Source organism: Mauremys mutica, chromosome 5, assembly GCF_020497125.1.
Source record: "Mauremys mutica isolate MM-2020 ecotype Southern chromosome 5, ASM2049712v1, whole genome shotgun sequence".
NCBI classification, from domain to species: domain Eukaryota; kingdom Metazoa; phylum Chordata; order Testudines; family Geoemydidae; genus Mauremys; species Mauremys mutica.
Window position 1 is genome coordinate 108,352,608 of NC_059076.1, and position 16,784 is coordinate 108,369,391.

The 16,784-nt window shown below is 39.0% G+C and overlaps 1 protein-coding gene across 22 annotated transcripts in view; it reads right to left on the reverse strand.

Moving 5' to 3' along the window:
- Nucleotides 1–398: 398 nt before the first annotated feature.
- RBPJ (recombination signal binding protein for immunoglobulin kappa J region) overlaps nt 399–16,784 on the reverse strand; it is a 104,247-nt gene continuing 87,861 nt past the window's right edge. For 21 of the 22 annotated variants that reach the window (XM_045018947.1, XM_045018933.1, XM_045018941.1 and 18 more), the window contains 6 exons: nt 16,403–16,540; nt 16,086–16,198; nt 13,571–13,711; nt 6,540–6,695; nt 5,301–5,404; nt 399–5,118 (listed from right to left, as the gene is read on the reverse strand). In XM_045018947.1, the coding sequence (XP_044874882.1) occupies nt 4,803–5,118; nt 5,301–5,404; nt 6,540–6,695; nt 13,571–13,711; nt 16,086–16,198; nt 16,403–16,540 (968 nt within the window). In that variant the 3' untranslated portion in view covers nt 399–4,802. The remainder of the gene's footprint in view (nt 5,119–5,300; nt 5,405–6,539; nt 6,696–13,570; nt 13,712–16,085; nt 16,199–16,402; nt 16,541–16,784) is intronic. The other variant, XM_045018931.1, reaches the window with a different exon arrangement.

Genomic DNA, 16,784 nt, shown 5'->3' on the forward strand with positions numbered 1-16,784 from the left:
CCTCTTTTCTGTCCCTCCCACAATCTCACCACTGTTAATGAGTGCAATGTCTGCCACTCCTGCTATTCCTAACCATTTTCTGGTACGCCACATCTATTCCTCATCTCCTTTCAAGAGTTTTGTATTTTTATGTATCTAATGGAATTAATCCTGTGTGATGGCAGCCCAAACAGGAGATAACCTCAATCAGCTGTAGCATTTGGACTTGCTGGTTCATGTTCTCCCTAAAACCAAGGCATAAACTAGCTTGTTATATATTCAAGGATGAAAACTGAGCCTAGCTATTAACCAACACCTGAAAAATGCTCACCCAGACAGAATGCAACTACAGCCTGGGATGAAAAATAAAACAGGTTAAGTAATTGTAGTAGTAAGGCTGCTACATTTAAACAATTAAACACAGTTCAGTTTTTTCTTATTTAATAAATAATATCAAAAAAGTGAACCGGTTCTTTTTTTACATTACTGGAAAAACAACAGTCACTTGTCTAACTTCAGCAATTATACAAGCTGTAGAGAAACAGGTTTATATTTGAAACCAGTTTTTTTACATGGACTTTCCGTATCCAGTTTAAGTGGAGGCCAGGGTGCCTGCCCTCACATCTATTGATGACTTTTCCTCTCCTGGGCTTGGTCTTCTGCTGCTCTGGTTCCACAGATGACCTCACTGTTTACAAGCCAAAAAACCCTGATTTCTTCTTTAACATTATGTCAGCAAAAATGTAGCCATTTTCAATAACTGTGATCAAATTACATTACTCTCTATATAGTATCATCAGACAGCTGTTAAAATAAGTTTGTCACAGGAGTAGTAACATGACATTTCATCGTGACTAAAACCTTATAGAAAAAAACTGAAACGAAATATTATATGTGCTTACACACACTGGACAAAACACTTATGTAGTTTACATTTCATTTTTATTTATTCCTTGAAACTGCCCATATTGCAGATTTTTTTGATGAAATATGGAACTGAGCAATTCAAATTTTCTACAAAATTATGGTAAAAACTTGCTCAATTTTCTACCTTATTGCTAAGAAATTTTACAGGTGCACAGTTTGAAAAATATAACCCTTAAAGGACTGAATGCATATACTTGCTGCAAGATTCAAGAAACAAACTAAAACTAAGCATAGCACCTACAGCTGGACAAAAGCAGTACTGACTGTAGGCAAATGTTTACAAATGGAACTATTCATCCATTTTGTAACTTTACGAAGGGAGAAAACAGTTCAGTCCTAAAAGGGTTAGGTAGAAACCCTAATATATTACTGTTTCTAACAAAGCTGCCACTCAACCCCACAGTACAGTGCTTGAAAACAAAGTCAACTGTCTGGCACAGGAAAGTACACACATTTTTTCAGTACTCATAAACACAGCTGCTTTTGAAAGTAAAAAGTAAATAACATGGTTAATAATTACAGAGCATTTTGTTTCAAAATTGACACCTCTATAGTTATTTGGTTTAAAGTGGGTAACTCACTTGTTTCATTTGTGTCAGATTTGTATTAGGGGTTATTATGGTTTTATTTCTTTAGGTTCATGTCTTTTCAGGTAACCAGTATGATACCTTATAAGTCTGTGCAATGAAGACAGAAGTGAAATAGTGTATATCAGAATTAACAAAAAGACAGATGCAGGGAGCATTCAGATAAAATTAGGAAAATGTCAGCAGCAGGTTATATTATACTAGTGTTGAATTCTGAAGTGCAGTTCTAAACAAAAACAGAACATAGGTAGCTTTGAGCATTTAACTTGCTTTCTCATCCTATTAGTTGGAACTATAAAAACATTCTGAACAGACTCAATTTCTAAGTATACTTTTAGAAATAATAAGATAAGACAAGACTTAACAGCTACAGTAGAACAGTTCTATAGTTTCATATTGAAACATTCTATAAGTAGTTTAACAGAAATTTTTTGCATTCTTGGGATATTATTAGTATCATGAAAGATGATCAACAGCTCTTGATGCCATTAAAAGTAACAAAGCCACTCTCAGGAAAGAGTTCAAGAAAATAAGTTATTTGAACTTAAATTACAACTGAGCATCTTTCTTAGTGACAGTGTGGATCTGGAAGACAATTCCTGTGTTACTAATTATCTACTAAAGACAATGGAGCCACAAGTCCAGGAAAAAGCCAACAAAAAGAGCTTTAAAAACTGTACATGAGCAGATACTGCTGAAATGGAATTTAATGTACTTTTTCACCCATTAGTCTGTGGTATGTAGAGTGGCAGAAATTAGGCCAAATGCATCATGTTTGTTAGTTTCTTGAAAAGTCCAGGAATACTGTGTATACTCCATTGGGCAAACTTATTGCAAGGAAAGAAACTGAATACAAAAGTCTATTGCATTTACATGTAAAAACATTTTAAAATAATGTATATAAAAGCAGGTGCCTCTTATGGTTTGAAAAGCTATTTAAAAATATTCCTTGAAAGTTAAAAAGCTTGTTATGGTTTTATCTGCTGTGTATGTAACGGTTTGTTCTTTAATATTATAGTAACTCCATTACTAACCACTTCCTTTAATCCTCAAGCTAATAAGCGAAGAAAACCTGAGGCCCATAAGTTAAACAGTACTGTATAAAACATACTTCTAGCAAAAACATTGTGAAATGATTTCTGTCAACACAACCAAGAGAAAATTAAATAGCACACAGACAAGTAAACAGATTTGCAAATAAATGCCAGTAAACAGCTTAAAACAGAGATAAGGCCACAATGAAGTCTGCCCTTGGCCACTGAAATAGAGATGAGGCAGTATTTGTAACAATGTTCAAGGGAAGGTTACATAGTATAAAATGGCAAATAAGAAGGCCTGTGGTAGAATACAAGCACATTTTAAAAGGACAGTGGCACTGATTTAACAACTAACTGAATATGTTTTACAACGGATTTCTTCCCTTAACCACATTGTCTTCAGTCTTCAATGAATGCAAAACCAACATGTTCATCGAGCAGCTGAAGGAAACACGCAGAACAGAGCATCAGAGAAGACAAACATATTACAGAGAAGCAATGCTTTAAAATGGTGCTGGTGCTGAAATTGGAAACTTTTAAAGTGGTCAATGGAAATCTATTCAAATAGTCAATGGGTAAGCCTGCAGGCTATGCTCTATAGTAAACCATAGGTTCACATGTACACAGTAGTTGTGGCTCCTGTTTCATGGGATGGTAAAGGTGGAGCAATTCATAGAGGTTATATTCTTGTCCTTGAAGGGGAAGGTTACACTACATCCTATAAGCCTATCCCTGGTTCTGGGATTGCAAATGAGCCACTGGGATATATTTTCAAATATAGTTGAAGCGATCAATTACATAGAGAGGGATAAAAAAGGCAAGTTCAGAATGAGAGTAACACAAATCAACTGAGTCAAACTGAGCCTTAAATTTCTGGTGGAGAGAAGGCTTGAACATTGCACTAATTGTTCGCAGGGAAAGAGAAAAACCCCTGGACACAGAGATCTGGGCGTTGACTTCATTACAGTGCTTTTGTAATCTTATAATTGCCCATTTCTAAGTACTAAAATTTATTTCTAATTATTATGGTATGATCACTTCACAATGAAAGGACATCTCAAGACAAGGATTACACCAACATTTGGCCTAATTTACTGAACAGTAGGAAGAAAAACCATGCTTTTTGTGATTTCTCTCATTGTATAATGATGAAGGGCATCACCTACCAATCCCATTTGTAGCAAATGCTTCTCATGATATTTTAGTCACATGCCAACAAGACAGAAGACATGCTGCCAAATGAAGTTATTGGGAACATTCCACTTTTGAAATAAAATGTTTAAGTTACACTTCATATAAATTATGTACAAGATTAGAAAAAACCTGAATGGAGCCTGAAACACTTTATGATACATTTCTGACTTTTAGGAGGGAAGGGGGCAAAACCCACCCTTCAAAACACCAACGTATTCCTGTGACATGACCAATCATAAACATGACTGTTTGAGATGTCACATATTTTGAACTCATGTAATGTTAGACCCTCATGAATTATCACTATAAATACATATTTTTAAAAAAGGAAAACATAGAAATAACTATTAACAATGACTGAAAACAGAGCACTAACGTTAACATACATTGCATGTATTGCAGGCAAGGCAGAGGCATTTTATTTTAAAGCTTTTGCACAGACTTCATATAATCTTAAAAAAAAATATGCTGGCCTTTACAAGGTTCTACTTGCTGAAATAAAAACAATTTCAGTTCATAAAAAGTCATAAGACTTCAGTTTAAAAAAAGGAACAGTTCCAGCCACAGACCAAAAATATATATATTTTTTAAAACTGGAAGAGTATGGTAATTAGATTATACAAGTATGGTCAGGCTTGGAACCTGAATATACTTCAGAGCAAAAGCTCAGAGGAAAAAAAATAGAAACTATTTGGTAACAAAAGTGTACTATATGTTGTGATACAAAAAAGGTATGGTGAAAATGTACCTTTTATACTAAAGCTTATACAAGTTTCTTGGTCCGTAAAAATTATGTCATGTTCATGTTTTCTAGTTTGCTTAACTTGTATCCCAGCCACATTTCAATTTCTTGCCCATTTAAAAAAAAACAGCTGAAAAATAGATTTTAATAAAGTTTATACATTTCTGATTTTTTTTTTTATTGTGGCTTCTATTTTTAAGATCAGCACTTGCAGGTAACAAGGTTCAAATAATATCACTTAGAATGGAAAGGTGTTTTCCCATGAAACCACAAAATTGTTCAGTTGTCTTGTCTGTAGCACTTGAAAGTCTGTTAAAGTCCAAGCAAACACTGTAGTTAGGAAACTACTGTTGCTGTAGATGATGTGACATTGGTTGGATTTGTGCTGACATTTGTGTAACTTCCCTCGCTGTTTGTATTTGTTTCACTGGAAGCCATGAGGCTTGAGTTGGCTCTGAGAATTGCTCCAGCAGCACTGCAATGCGGTCGTGGGCCTGGCTCCGGTGTATATGTAAAGGTAAGGCTAGTGGAGTAGATTATGCCATCATTACGGACCAAAGTTACTGGAACCTGGACTGGCTGACGGACCCACCTCCAGCCCTCTCGGAATGCAGAAATGTCTGGAACAACACACAGCATACTTTCTGCACATCTGACAAGAGAAAGGACACACGTTAGCTGCCAAGCAGGTATTCAGTAAAAAAGGTAGTAACTCAGAAAACGAAGAGATATGTAACAAACCACAAAAATCAATATACACTTGCCAAAACTTCAACACCAACTGTAAACAGAACTCCACCCACCAAAAAAAAGAAGTAGAAAATAATACTGCACCTGTACATAGTTTCAGCTTCCACGTCCCCAAACCAGACACGTAAATTTGGAGTGAAATTCTGACCTGTAAGTTCCAGCATTGCTACATCTCCACCACCATTTAACTAGAGAGAAGATAAACCAGACATACAAAATCAGAAGGAATTACTCTTGTAGTACATATGAGTACCATATACACTTGTAAAAGCAGCAAAGAATCCTGTGGCACCTTATAGACTAACCAGACGTTTAGGAGCATGAGCTTTCGTGGGTGAATACCCACTTCGTCGGATGCAAGACGAACATATACACTTGTTTATTACTTTTCTAATTGATAAAAGCAGCAAACAAATTCAACTCAATAAAAGAAATCACATGATAGATAGCTCCAAATGGTTTGGTGTTCTGAAGTGAATGGCAATGCTTGAAGGAAGACCATTTATTTCACAAAACAGAAATAGCCAGCAAGCAAGCATCTATGAGTAAAGAGCCTGCACCGTCGTCACCATTTGGTAGTTCATCAAAGCCCAAGTAGTAAGAACTTCAGGACACAGGATATGACCTTTTGTGTAGCCAACCTTTTGAGTCCTCTTTCAAACAGAACAAGGGTTGTTGTTAACAAGGAAGAGTTCGGTCATAGTGTGTTAATTGGTAATTAGTTGTTATTGATAAGGTGTCAATATAAATTTCTAAATAAACAAAAATAAAGATCTCTGGGGATTTATTACAGAGGACAATTTTAAGAAGTTCAACAATTCTTAAGAAATACACAAAGTCCATGTTCTCTTTATCAAGCATGTGTTCTTGTCTTGCATAACAGAGTTGAAAAATGTAGCTAAAATTTTATGGAAATATAAACAGTATTTTAACTTAACTTAGCAAGACACTCTCTTGTGGGTGCAGATATATAATGTAGGACTAGTTCAAAATTGTTCTGCTTAAGAGTGTTTGTAAGACGCTTTCTAAGTGTGAGAACGCAGTCTATTGATTAGAGAGGGAGAGACTGGGAATCAGAACTCTGCTTTTCCTCCCAATTCAGCCACTGACTCACGAGTGACCTTGGGCAAATTATTAAAGTTCTCTTTGACTCAGTTTACCCATCTATCAAACTGGTTACATAATATTTACCTACAGCATGTCACAGGAGTGCTATGAAATTTAATTAAAGACTGTGAAGTATTTAAAGATGCTCAGATGAGAAGCCCTATAGTAAGTGCAAAATTTATTAACAAGAACAGAAAAAGTAAACAACTGACTTACTTGAAGACTTTCTACAACAGGCACAGGTGTTACTGGAGCATGGACTGGTCCCATCCCCTCATAAAATGTATATTCTGCCTTATCTGTACTAATGATTGTCCAAGAAGCGCCATCATTAATCATCTCTTTATTTGGTTCTTTTGGGCATGGAGTGGCCTTTAAGAAAGAATGGTTAGAAGTTTGGTCTGTATATTGGTTTGATATTCACACCAGAATAATGAGTAATTAGAATTGGGAAGAGGAAGTGGGTCACAATGTCTCATTTCAAAGTTATGCAACTTCGTTTCCCTGTGGCTCTTCCTATAACAGAATATAGTCAAGGAACAACGCCTTGTACAATGCGGAATGGATTGAAATTTGCAACACATCCTCCTGTGCTAAAATAGTCATCAAGAGTCTTACAAGGCATACAAGACACAAAATAAACAACAAAAATATTCACGCAGAAAGATGGGTTCTAAACTTGGGAAATGTGAACAGGCCCAGGAGGAACACCCTTCACTATTTTTAATGATTGAATAGGAGGGAAAATTTTGATTTTTTCCCCGTTATGACATGGGGTCATGGCATGGAAAAGATTGATAACCACTGCACTAGAACAAGTACAATTACTGAATGAAATACAGAGCTGAAAAATGTCAGCTCATATGCTTAAGTGTTCTGCGTTAATGCTTTGTTAATTGGGGGGGGGGGGGAGGGGAAGAAGGTGGTTGCAGTGTCCAGGTTCAGTGTCAGACATCCAAAAGATGTGACAAAAGGAGAAATTTTACTTATCTGTAAATTTACTTTATTTGATCCCTTTAGAGCCTTGGGTTATAGTTCCTCCCAACCAACAGATGAAGACAGAGCATTAAACTTTTGATACCACACCCGTGACATACAAAGATTTGGCAGTTTGTCAACCTTCTGTTGAATTCATTGAAAGAAGTATCAAACAAAAAATTGGACTGATGCTATTCAATAACCATTAACAAATAAGTTCAGTAAGTAGAAGAAGCAATCTTAACATGGGATTGACTTAGTAATGGCATTAAACCTCTCAGTAATGAGGTAGACGGCCAAGCAAGGGAGGTGGGGGGGCTGAACTTATCTAGAAGATTCCAAAAAGATAATAAAATTTCCCCTTCCAAGCACCTGGACTGGTACAGAAGATCATAGAACTTTCCAAAGCAGTTCATCGTTTTAGTATGGATGGGACTATCATTAAACTACTAGTGCCAGCAACAACCTTCTACAAAGGCTGTGAATGCAATCTTATTCTCCAATGTTTTTGCAAAGATGTGGGCAGAAGCCCTGAGGCAGCCTTGCAAATCTCTATTAAAGAGGCTTTGGCTTTTTCATAGAATATCAGGGTTGGAAGGGACCTCAGGAGGTCATCTAGTCTTACCCCCTGCTCAAAGCAGGACCAATCCCCAACTAAATCATCCCAGCCAGTGCTTTGTCAAGACTGATCTTAAAAACTCTAAGGAAGGAGATTCCACCTTTCTGCCCATGAAGATTCTACTGACCAGATAAAGAGAGCTTTAAAAGATTCTAGTGTTTTGTTTTTTTTTCCTTCTGCAACATAAAGACACTCTGACCAATTCCCTAATCCATCATCTGATGAGGAATTCAGAGGTACATGATGACCTTTACATTTTGGTGTGAGACAAAATACTTTTATTACTGCTTAAATTCTGTTATTCTTTCTATTGAGTCCATGGAGCCCAGCCAATATAGCCTTCCCTCTATGATTCTAGGGCCAAATGTGGTAGAGTGATTTCCCAATTCAGATTAAAGACTGATGAAGTCTTGAGCCTGAATTCAGGCAGAGTTGTCAGCCTGGCCACAACCAGGTGAAAAATCATATGACTGCTTGCAGAAAAGGCCTGGAACTCCCCAACTCCTCTTGCTCCTATTATTATTAATAAGGTTAGCGCCCAGAGTCTTAACCAGATGAGAACCCCATTGTGCGAGGCATGATATAACCATGCTTTTATCAAGAACAGGACTTGAAAACAGAAGTCTTATCAAAATACTTCTCAGAAGGTTCAAAATGGTTAGTTAGCACCAGTTTCAAGTCTTAGCTAAGAACCACGAGGCTAACTATAAATCTCACTTTATCTGCTGCCTTCAAGAACCTAGAAACATTGGTCGGTCCCAGGTACAGAAATAGTTCCTTGGCTTTCTTCCCTGGGATTCTGTGTCCAGTCCTTGCACTCTCAGCCTGACTGCTGAAAACCTGAAGGGCCTACCGGTGATGTTTGTTACCTCTTCTCTGGTTCAAGCCTACCTTTTCCCTGTGATTCTGCCTCCCTTTTCCTGAAGGGTAGGTAGGGCCCTACCAAATTCACGGCTATAAAAAACACGTCATGGACTGTGAAATCTGGTCTCCCCCCTTGAAAACTGGTGTTCTGTATGATTTTACCCTACACTATACAGATTTCATGGGGGAGACCAGCATTTCTCAAATTGGAGGTCCTGACCCAAAAGGGAGTCGCAGAAGGGTCACAAGATTATTTTAGGGGGATTACCTACCTATTGCCACCCTTACTTCTGCACTGCCTTCAGAGTTGGGCAGCCTGAGAGCGATGGTTGTTGGCTGGGTACCCAACTCTGAAGGCAGTGCCCCACCAGCCGCAGTGCAGAAGTACCATACCATGTCACCCTTATTTCTGCGCTGCTGCCTTCAGTGCTGGATGGCCGGAGAGTGGTGGCTGCTGACTGAGGGCCCAGCTCTGCAGGCAGCAGGGCAAAAGTAAGGGTGGCAATACCATACCATGCCATCCTTACTTCAGAGCTGGGCAGCTGGAGAGTGGCAGCTGCTGACCAGGAGCCCAGCTCTGAAGGCAGCGCCACCACCAGCAGAAGCGCAGCAGTAAGGGCAGCAGTACCACAACCCCTCCCCGCAACTCCTTTTTGGGTCAGGACCCCTACAATTACCACATTGTGACATTTCAGATTTAAATAGCTGAAATCATGACATTGACAATTTTTTTTAATCCTATGGCCGTGAAATTGACCAAAACTGATCATTAATTTGGTAGGGGCCTAATTATAGGTATTAGTTGTGCTATATTTGTTCCTGTTGGACTGTAATCCTAGAACTCATAGGATAGTGGTTCTCAAACTGTAGGTTGGGACCCCAAAGTGGGTTTCGACCCCATTTTAAAATGGGGTCGCCAGGGCTGGCTTAGACTTGTTGGAGCCTGGGGCCCAAGCCCAAGGGCTTCAGCTCTGGGCAGCAGGGCTCAGGTTACAGGCCCCCTGCCTGGGGCTGAAGCCCTTGCGCTTTGGCTTTAGCCTCCCAGCCTGGGGAGGTGGGGCTTTGGTTTTGCCCCCCTTTCCCTGCTCCCTGGGGGTGGGGCTTGGGCGGGCTCAGGCTTCAGTTCCCCCTCCTAGGGTCGTGCAGAGGTTTGAGAACCCCTGACCTAGGGCCTCAGCTGCGGGAGGCCTCACTACTTTGAAGCAGTGAAGGACTGTTACATCTGCTCTAATTCCTCCTTGAAAAGAAATTTGCCTTTGAAGGGCACAGGTAGTAGTCTGACACTAGAGGAAGAACCCATTACCCATGGTTTGAGTCACAGAATTCTCCTGCCTGCCACCAAGGTGGCCATGGCTCTAGAAGATGAATAGACTGTCATATCTGGTTTCACAGATGAATGAGAGTATGAAGTCCAGAAATGGGAAGGTCAAGATCAGTTCAGCATCCTCATCTTTGGCCTCTGCATACCTGTTCTACTTCCGAAGCCACCTTGCCCTGGCCTGGGCATAAACTGGAGTTTGCAGTGACAGGCCTGAGATCTGACAAGATCTTTTTTAAGGGATACCTTACTTTTGTCACGCATATCACTAAGAGCTAATCCTTCTTCCACAGGAATTATTGTCCTCTTTGCTACCTCCCATTTGGCAGTGTCTGCCCAATTATCATCTCCACATCTGACACTCTGAGAGGACAGAGAGCCTTTAACGCCATGCTTAGGGTCCGCTGATTGTCAAGTCTTCTTTCTGACATAGGGGTGGATGGTCAGCAGCTGCAGGGTCCTATTAGATTAGGAAAGTTCCCTGGCAGAGGTTCTAGCCAACAGTTCCTGCAGCTCCAGAGTATGTGCCATCCTCATTAAGAGCATTAGCCAGTCCTGCTTAAATATGCAAAGTTCACCCTTCTCTTGAGCTTAGGGATCCAGACTGACCTGCTGATTTTCCATAGTCTCCTTTCCTTTGTCCTCTCTCTCTTTCTCCTCCTGGCTATCTTCACTCTGCCACTAGTTGCCCTCTTCCTCAGGTGGGATCTTATATGCTGGCTGGTGTTTGGATAGGCTGATGTCCACTGAGTGGTATTCAATAGCATGTGCTCAGTGATTCCCCTCTGTAATGGGCAGGTAGAAGGAGCTAAGATGTTCCCTTCATCTCTGCTTGTTCTTAAACTATAGAAGGTAGAGTTTCAAAGACTCCATAGAATCTGGGCTGTAGTTCTGGAATAAGCAGCCTGGTGCTCACGCTTGATTGTGTAGGAAGAAGTAGGTGAAGATGAGACTCTGCCTCTAGCAATAAATGTAGAGGTTTCTTTTCCACAGAGCCTTGCCCCTCAAGAAGATAGTGTGTTGTTCCACAAACAATCTGGAAAAGGGGGTGGACAGTGAAGTGGCAAACTTTGCAGATGATACAAAATTATTCAAGATAGTAAAGCCCAGAGCAGACTGCAAAGAGTAACAGAGAGATCTCATTAAACTGGGTGACTGAACAACAAAATGCCAGATGAAGTTCAACACTGATAAGTGCAAAAAATAAGCCCAACTATCCACATACAATGATGGGTTCTAAATTAGCTGTTACCACCTAGGAAAGAGATCTGAGAGTCACTGCAGATAGTTCTCTGAAAACTTCCACTCAATGCACAGCAGCAGTCAAAAGGTCTAACAGTATGTTAAGAACTATTAGACAAGGGATAGAAAATAAGACAAAGTATCATAGTACCACTATATAAAGACGTGGTGTGCCCACACCATGAATACTGAGTCCAGTTCTGGTCGAATTTCAAATGGGATATAGTGGAACTGGAAAAGGTTCAGAGAAAGGCAACAAAGATGATCAAGGGTATGGAATGGCTTCCATATGAGGAGAGACTAAAAAGATTAGGGCTGTTCAGATTAGAAAAGAGATGACTACGGGTGGCGGGGATCTGATAGAGGCCTGCAAAATCATGAATAGTGTGGAAAAAGAAAACAGATAAGTGTTATTGACCCCTTTAGATAGTACAAAAACCAGGGATCACTTAATGAAATTAATAGGCAGCAGGTTTAATACAAACAAGTGAATATACTTTTTCACACACCTAACACCTGCAGAACTCATTGGCATCATATGTTGTGATGGCCACAAGTATAACTGGGTTCAAATAAGGACTGAATAAGTTCATGGAGGATAGGTCCACCAATGGCCATTAGCCACGATGGGCAGGGACATAACCTATACCTCTATCAAAAGCTGGGAGTGAAAGACAAAGGAGGAACACTCCATAACTGCTCTGACTGTACATTCCCCCTGAAGCTCTAGTACAGGCCACTGTCAAAGACAGGATACTGGGCAAGATGGACTATGGTCTGACCCAGTATGACAGCCTTTATGTTCTTATGAAAGTGGGAAGAGGCCCATGTGCAGCCTGAGCTGGGTTTAATCAGTGGGGAGGGGAAGCAGATGGCAGCCTTTCCTTTGTTCTCCCCCTCCATTCTCAAGGGAGAAATTAGAAGAGTTGATGATTTTGTTCTTCAATCTTGTTCCTACCCCTGAGAAGAGCTGGCTCTGATCTGACTGGGCTTGATGAGTGCTGCAAGAATAGTTACAGTGGAAGGGTACCTCTGAGTCCTCATAAGCATTTTTCAGGGAGGCTGAATGTACTACACTCTAAAGCAAATTCCAGAGCAGCGGGAGCTGCTTTTTCCCTCGACTCCCCAGGCTGCTCTGTGAGGGGAGGTACCATCAGGGAGCTGATTCTCAGAGCTGCTGGTGCCTAAGCATTCCTGGTGTTTCTTGGCTTTCTATTCCCTGCTGGAGGATGTTTTCTCCTAATGGATAGGATCTGAGGTTACGACTGTTCCTGCCTAGCGGACACATTTTAAGGCTGAGCAATAGTTTGTGCTGGGGATGCTTCCAGACACTCGAGGGGGCTTGTCCCAGCTTCTTTAGGTTCTTTCCTGGGAACACTGTCTCTCTTCAGGGCAAGGATTGAGCCTTCACTGAGGCAAAGCAAGGATTGAGTCTTCTTGCTCCCTCCTTGTACTGGAAGGAAGTTTTTGTCCAAGGCATGATAGAGGCACGCCTTGGCTCGTCCTCTACTCCTATCTTCCTTATCCTGGTCAGGAGCCCCTGTATCCTGTCCTGCCCAAATAGGGCAAGCCCATGAAATAGAGGGTTCTATATGGTGACCCCTACTTTGACCAAGCTCCACGGAGGGACACTTTTTTCTGCTCATCACCTCTAAGTTTGGTCTCAGATCCGGAAATGCTCAGCTGAGTTGAAATTTGGTCCCAGTCTTGTTCCCTTGAAGGAGACACCCACACTAAACGCCTGCTAAGAGTGGTCCACCATATCAGATGAGATTGAGGGATCATATCAGTGTGTCATTTGTGCAGCCTGATCAGCTGCACACATGGTATGTAACCAGGCTCTTGTTAGGCCTCCAATGTCTGCTTTTTCACTCGTGGTGCAGAAGCTTGCTAGGAATAATTTTCTCCACCTACTGGAGAAAGGAATAATTGAAGATTGAGAGACGATAGACACTTACATGTGAGAGTATGACATAATCTACAATCTTAATGTTCTGTTTCCATTTGTTGACTGGGAGGAACTATAGCTCAAGAGTCAAGTCTGATACAGAAGACTGGAGAAAGAAAAGAAAATTTAACAGATTGGGAAGAGTAAAGTTTGGTACTTCCTATAGCAGTTTCTTTTAAAAACAGACTGCTGAGGCCAAAAATGTTGTTCCCGGATATTTTTGAAACAAACTTGATGATTACATTTCTCATTTAATACAATCTGTTTAAATAACTCACTTGAAACTGGATTATTCTCTCCTGGGAAAGGCACAAGTACATTCTTTCAGTATCTTTAAGGTAGAATGCACATTTATGGAGCTGCGATACTGGATCATCTGCATCCAGTAACGCTGTCTGTTTATCCACTTTTCGAATGATCTGTTGGTAAAAAAATGCACAAAGAAATACACTTAGAATAATGCAATCTATGTTTTATTTACATCAGAGAGTATACATTTATTTCTGGCAATTTACATGAACGGTACGGAAACAAGAGATATTTTAACACATACATTTGCAAGTTTAATTTTAAACATGTGATTAAAAACTCCCTGCAATTTCTAAAACAAGGATAGATATGGAGGCTTCTCTACTTTTTAGAGTCCTAAGTGAGTGCATGCTGCATGCATATATTTCAACTTTTTTGCTAGAAGAGAGGAAAAAAGCATCAGAAACCAGCAAAATCTGATTTCTTTTGTTTGGTCTCCTGATGCAAAAGAGCAGCTGGTCAAGTATCAATACACAATTTTACAGAAGCAAATGCCTCCAGGTTTGACAACTCATATAGCCAACTGCAGCATAGTGGGCCACTTACTGAATTGAAACCTTTAAAAATAGGGATTTATGGTAAAAGTATTAACACATCCTTATCTATAGTTTTGCAAATGCAACACTATAATAGTGTATCTCTTGACAGCTAGTCATGATGAATATTAGTTAAGACATGACTATACAGTACACCTGTAAAAGATGGCTGTTTCCTACATTTGACAATCCAGCATAAAAATACCTACTGTTGTAATTCTAAAGAGTTATAGTATTTAATTTTTTAAAATAAAAAAAGATAAGTATTCCCTTACAGACAACAGAAATCTGAAGCTTGGAATTTTAACTCAACTTCTAGAAAAAAAGTTTAGTACTTCATTTTATGCAACATCAGCAGAAGCAGCAGCCATAGTGCTTGAAGATTTCTAAGCCACGAATCAGAAAGCCAACCATGTCCTCTGGGATTTCTAACGATGATAAATGGAACTATTAGCAACATTATTTTTAAGGTTCACATTTTTCTTCAGAAATTTTATGAAAAAATGTAGTTTCTCGCCTAAAATCCTACAGCCAATATAATAAAATTAAAGGTGACGTGCAAACATATTTTATAACAAGAGTTGTAAAGATGTGCGCTGAATGTTCCCAACTGCAAGGGTAAAAAATAAAATGTCATGCTAAATGCAAATTTACTTCCCCTTTCCCATTAGAGGTCTCTGGAATTGCAGATGATGGCACCTTTCCAACTGGTGCCTGGCCCAGGAATCACACTACTGATGCTGTCATATCTCAATATGGAACCCATTAGGGTCAAAGGGAATCTTTCCCTGATTTCCATGTATACTGGATCAAATCCCTAGAAACTCAGTAAATGATGGAATTTTCTATTAATTGATATAACAGCTTAACAAAATGGGGGTTTATTATATTATACCATTTCAGTAGATAAAATAAACAAAAGTTTTGCCCTCAGCAGATCGTTTCCATCCTCCAACTGGATTTGGTTGTAGAGAGAAATTCTCAACATAGTCATACTGGGATATCTTATAGAGCAGGAATTAAATCTGTCAGAGTTTCATACTGTCACCATCATGGTATCTGAGTAGATTACACATAAAAGAGACTGGTAATAGTGAAGTCTCTAATAGGCTAATGATTAATGGTTTTAGGACACTTAAATAAACGGAAGGTTTATAATCAGTTATGTACTAATGCTCCCAGGCTGGCTATTTGGGGGCATTCGGTACATATATATCTATAATTAGCCTGTTAAAAAAAATCCTAAACACTTACAATACCTTTCTCAATCACTGAGGCAGAATTGATTAATATCATGTAAGCTTACAGAACCAAAACACAATTTCTCTTTTGTTCATCGTAATGGTGATGTGCAATTTTTTATTATATGCATTTTTATTGTTATATATGCTTAAATGAGTTCAGTGCCAGTATTCATCCGAAATTACTTTGTATAGTATACTGATATTCTACTTGTCTGTAAGAGGGCATATAAGTATACAGAATGATTTTAGATCTGATTCTAGCAAAGCTTTAAGCACAAGAGAAGTGCCACTGGCTTGAATGAGACTACTCACATGCTTACGTGCTTTAATACCGTGGTGCCTTTGTTGTCATTGCTAAGCTAGATCTATCTTTTTGAAAAGCTCACAGGGTAACCTGTATTTAGCATTTTGATTGATCTGTGTATCATGCCTTCTGTTTAGTTTATACTTACACACCTTATCCTTAACTAAAAGAATAATTCTACAGCAAAACAGAAATAAAGATAAAATATCATATTAAAATAATAGCATTTTAAAAATAAAACAACAGCAAAAAAAAAGTTTTTAAAAGTCAAAGCCAATTTGGCAGTTCTTCTAAAAACAAATACGTGCTAATCAACACATGAACTTGCATTTAAAACAATCCAGGTACTCTAATTAGTATATTACAAATTAGCTATAGCATTGGAGAAGTTAAACTGTACCAGTCTTGGGAGTGCCATGCCAGTAACTGAACACACAAGTTTGACAGTCTGTCCATAATGAATGTAGCCATCTCGCACTGTGAATTCCTCTCCCTCTGATTCATCATCATCCACTGCATAAAGCAGACAAAGTTCTATGTTAAATGGTTTAACTCATTTCTCTCTTGATGGCAAGGACATAAAATGGTACTATATTACACACAAATATATACACACACTGAGACTGAATCTTTACTTTGAAAATTGATTAAAAAGGGAAGAAAACTGGAGGTTTGTATTTTGGGGGGTGTTTTTGTTTTTTTGTTATTTTTACTTACAGAGATGAATGTAAAATGCTCCCCACTGTTGTGAACTGGCATGGAAATTACCTCCTTCTACGTGCAAGTATCTGGTGCTAACTGTTTGGGATCGAAGTCTATTAAATAGTGCCACTTTTGTTCCTGACGCAATACATACTGCAAGAAAAAAATAAAGACTTACTTAATATTGTAAAAATGTTTTTTAATAATGCAACATTAATAAAATCAACAAACAGATGCATAATAGACTGATTCCCTCATCAATCTGTAATTACGTTCTTTGTAAATCAAACACATTTGTGACACTTGGGAAAACAGTCACAATTACAAAAGTTAACTGTTTATCTGTAATTGCTGTTCTCTGAAGATACTATAAATTCTTGTCAGTTTGCCACTCTTG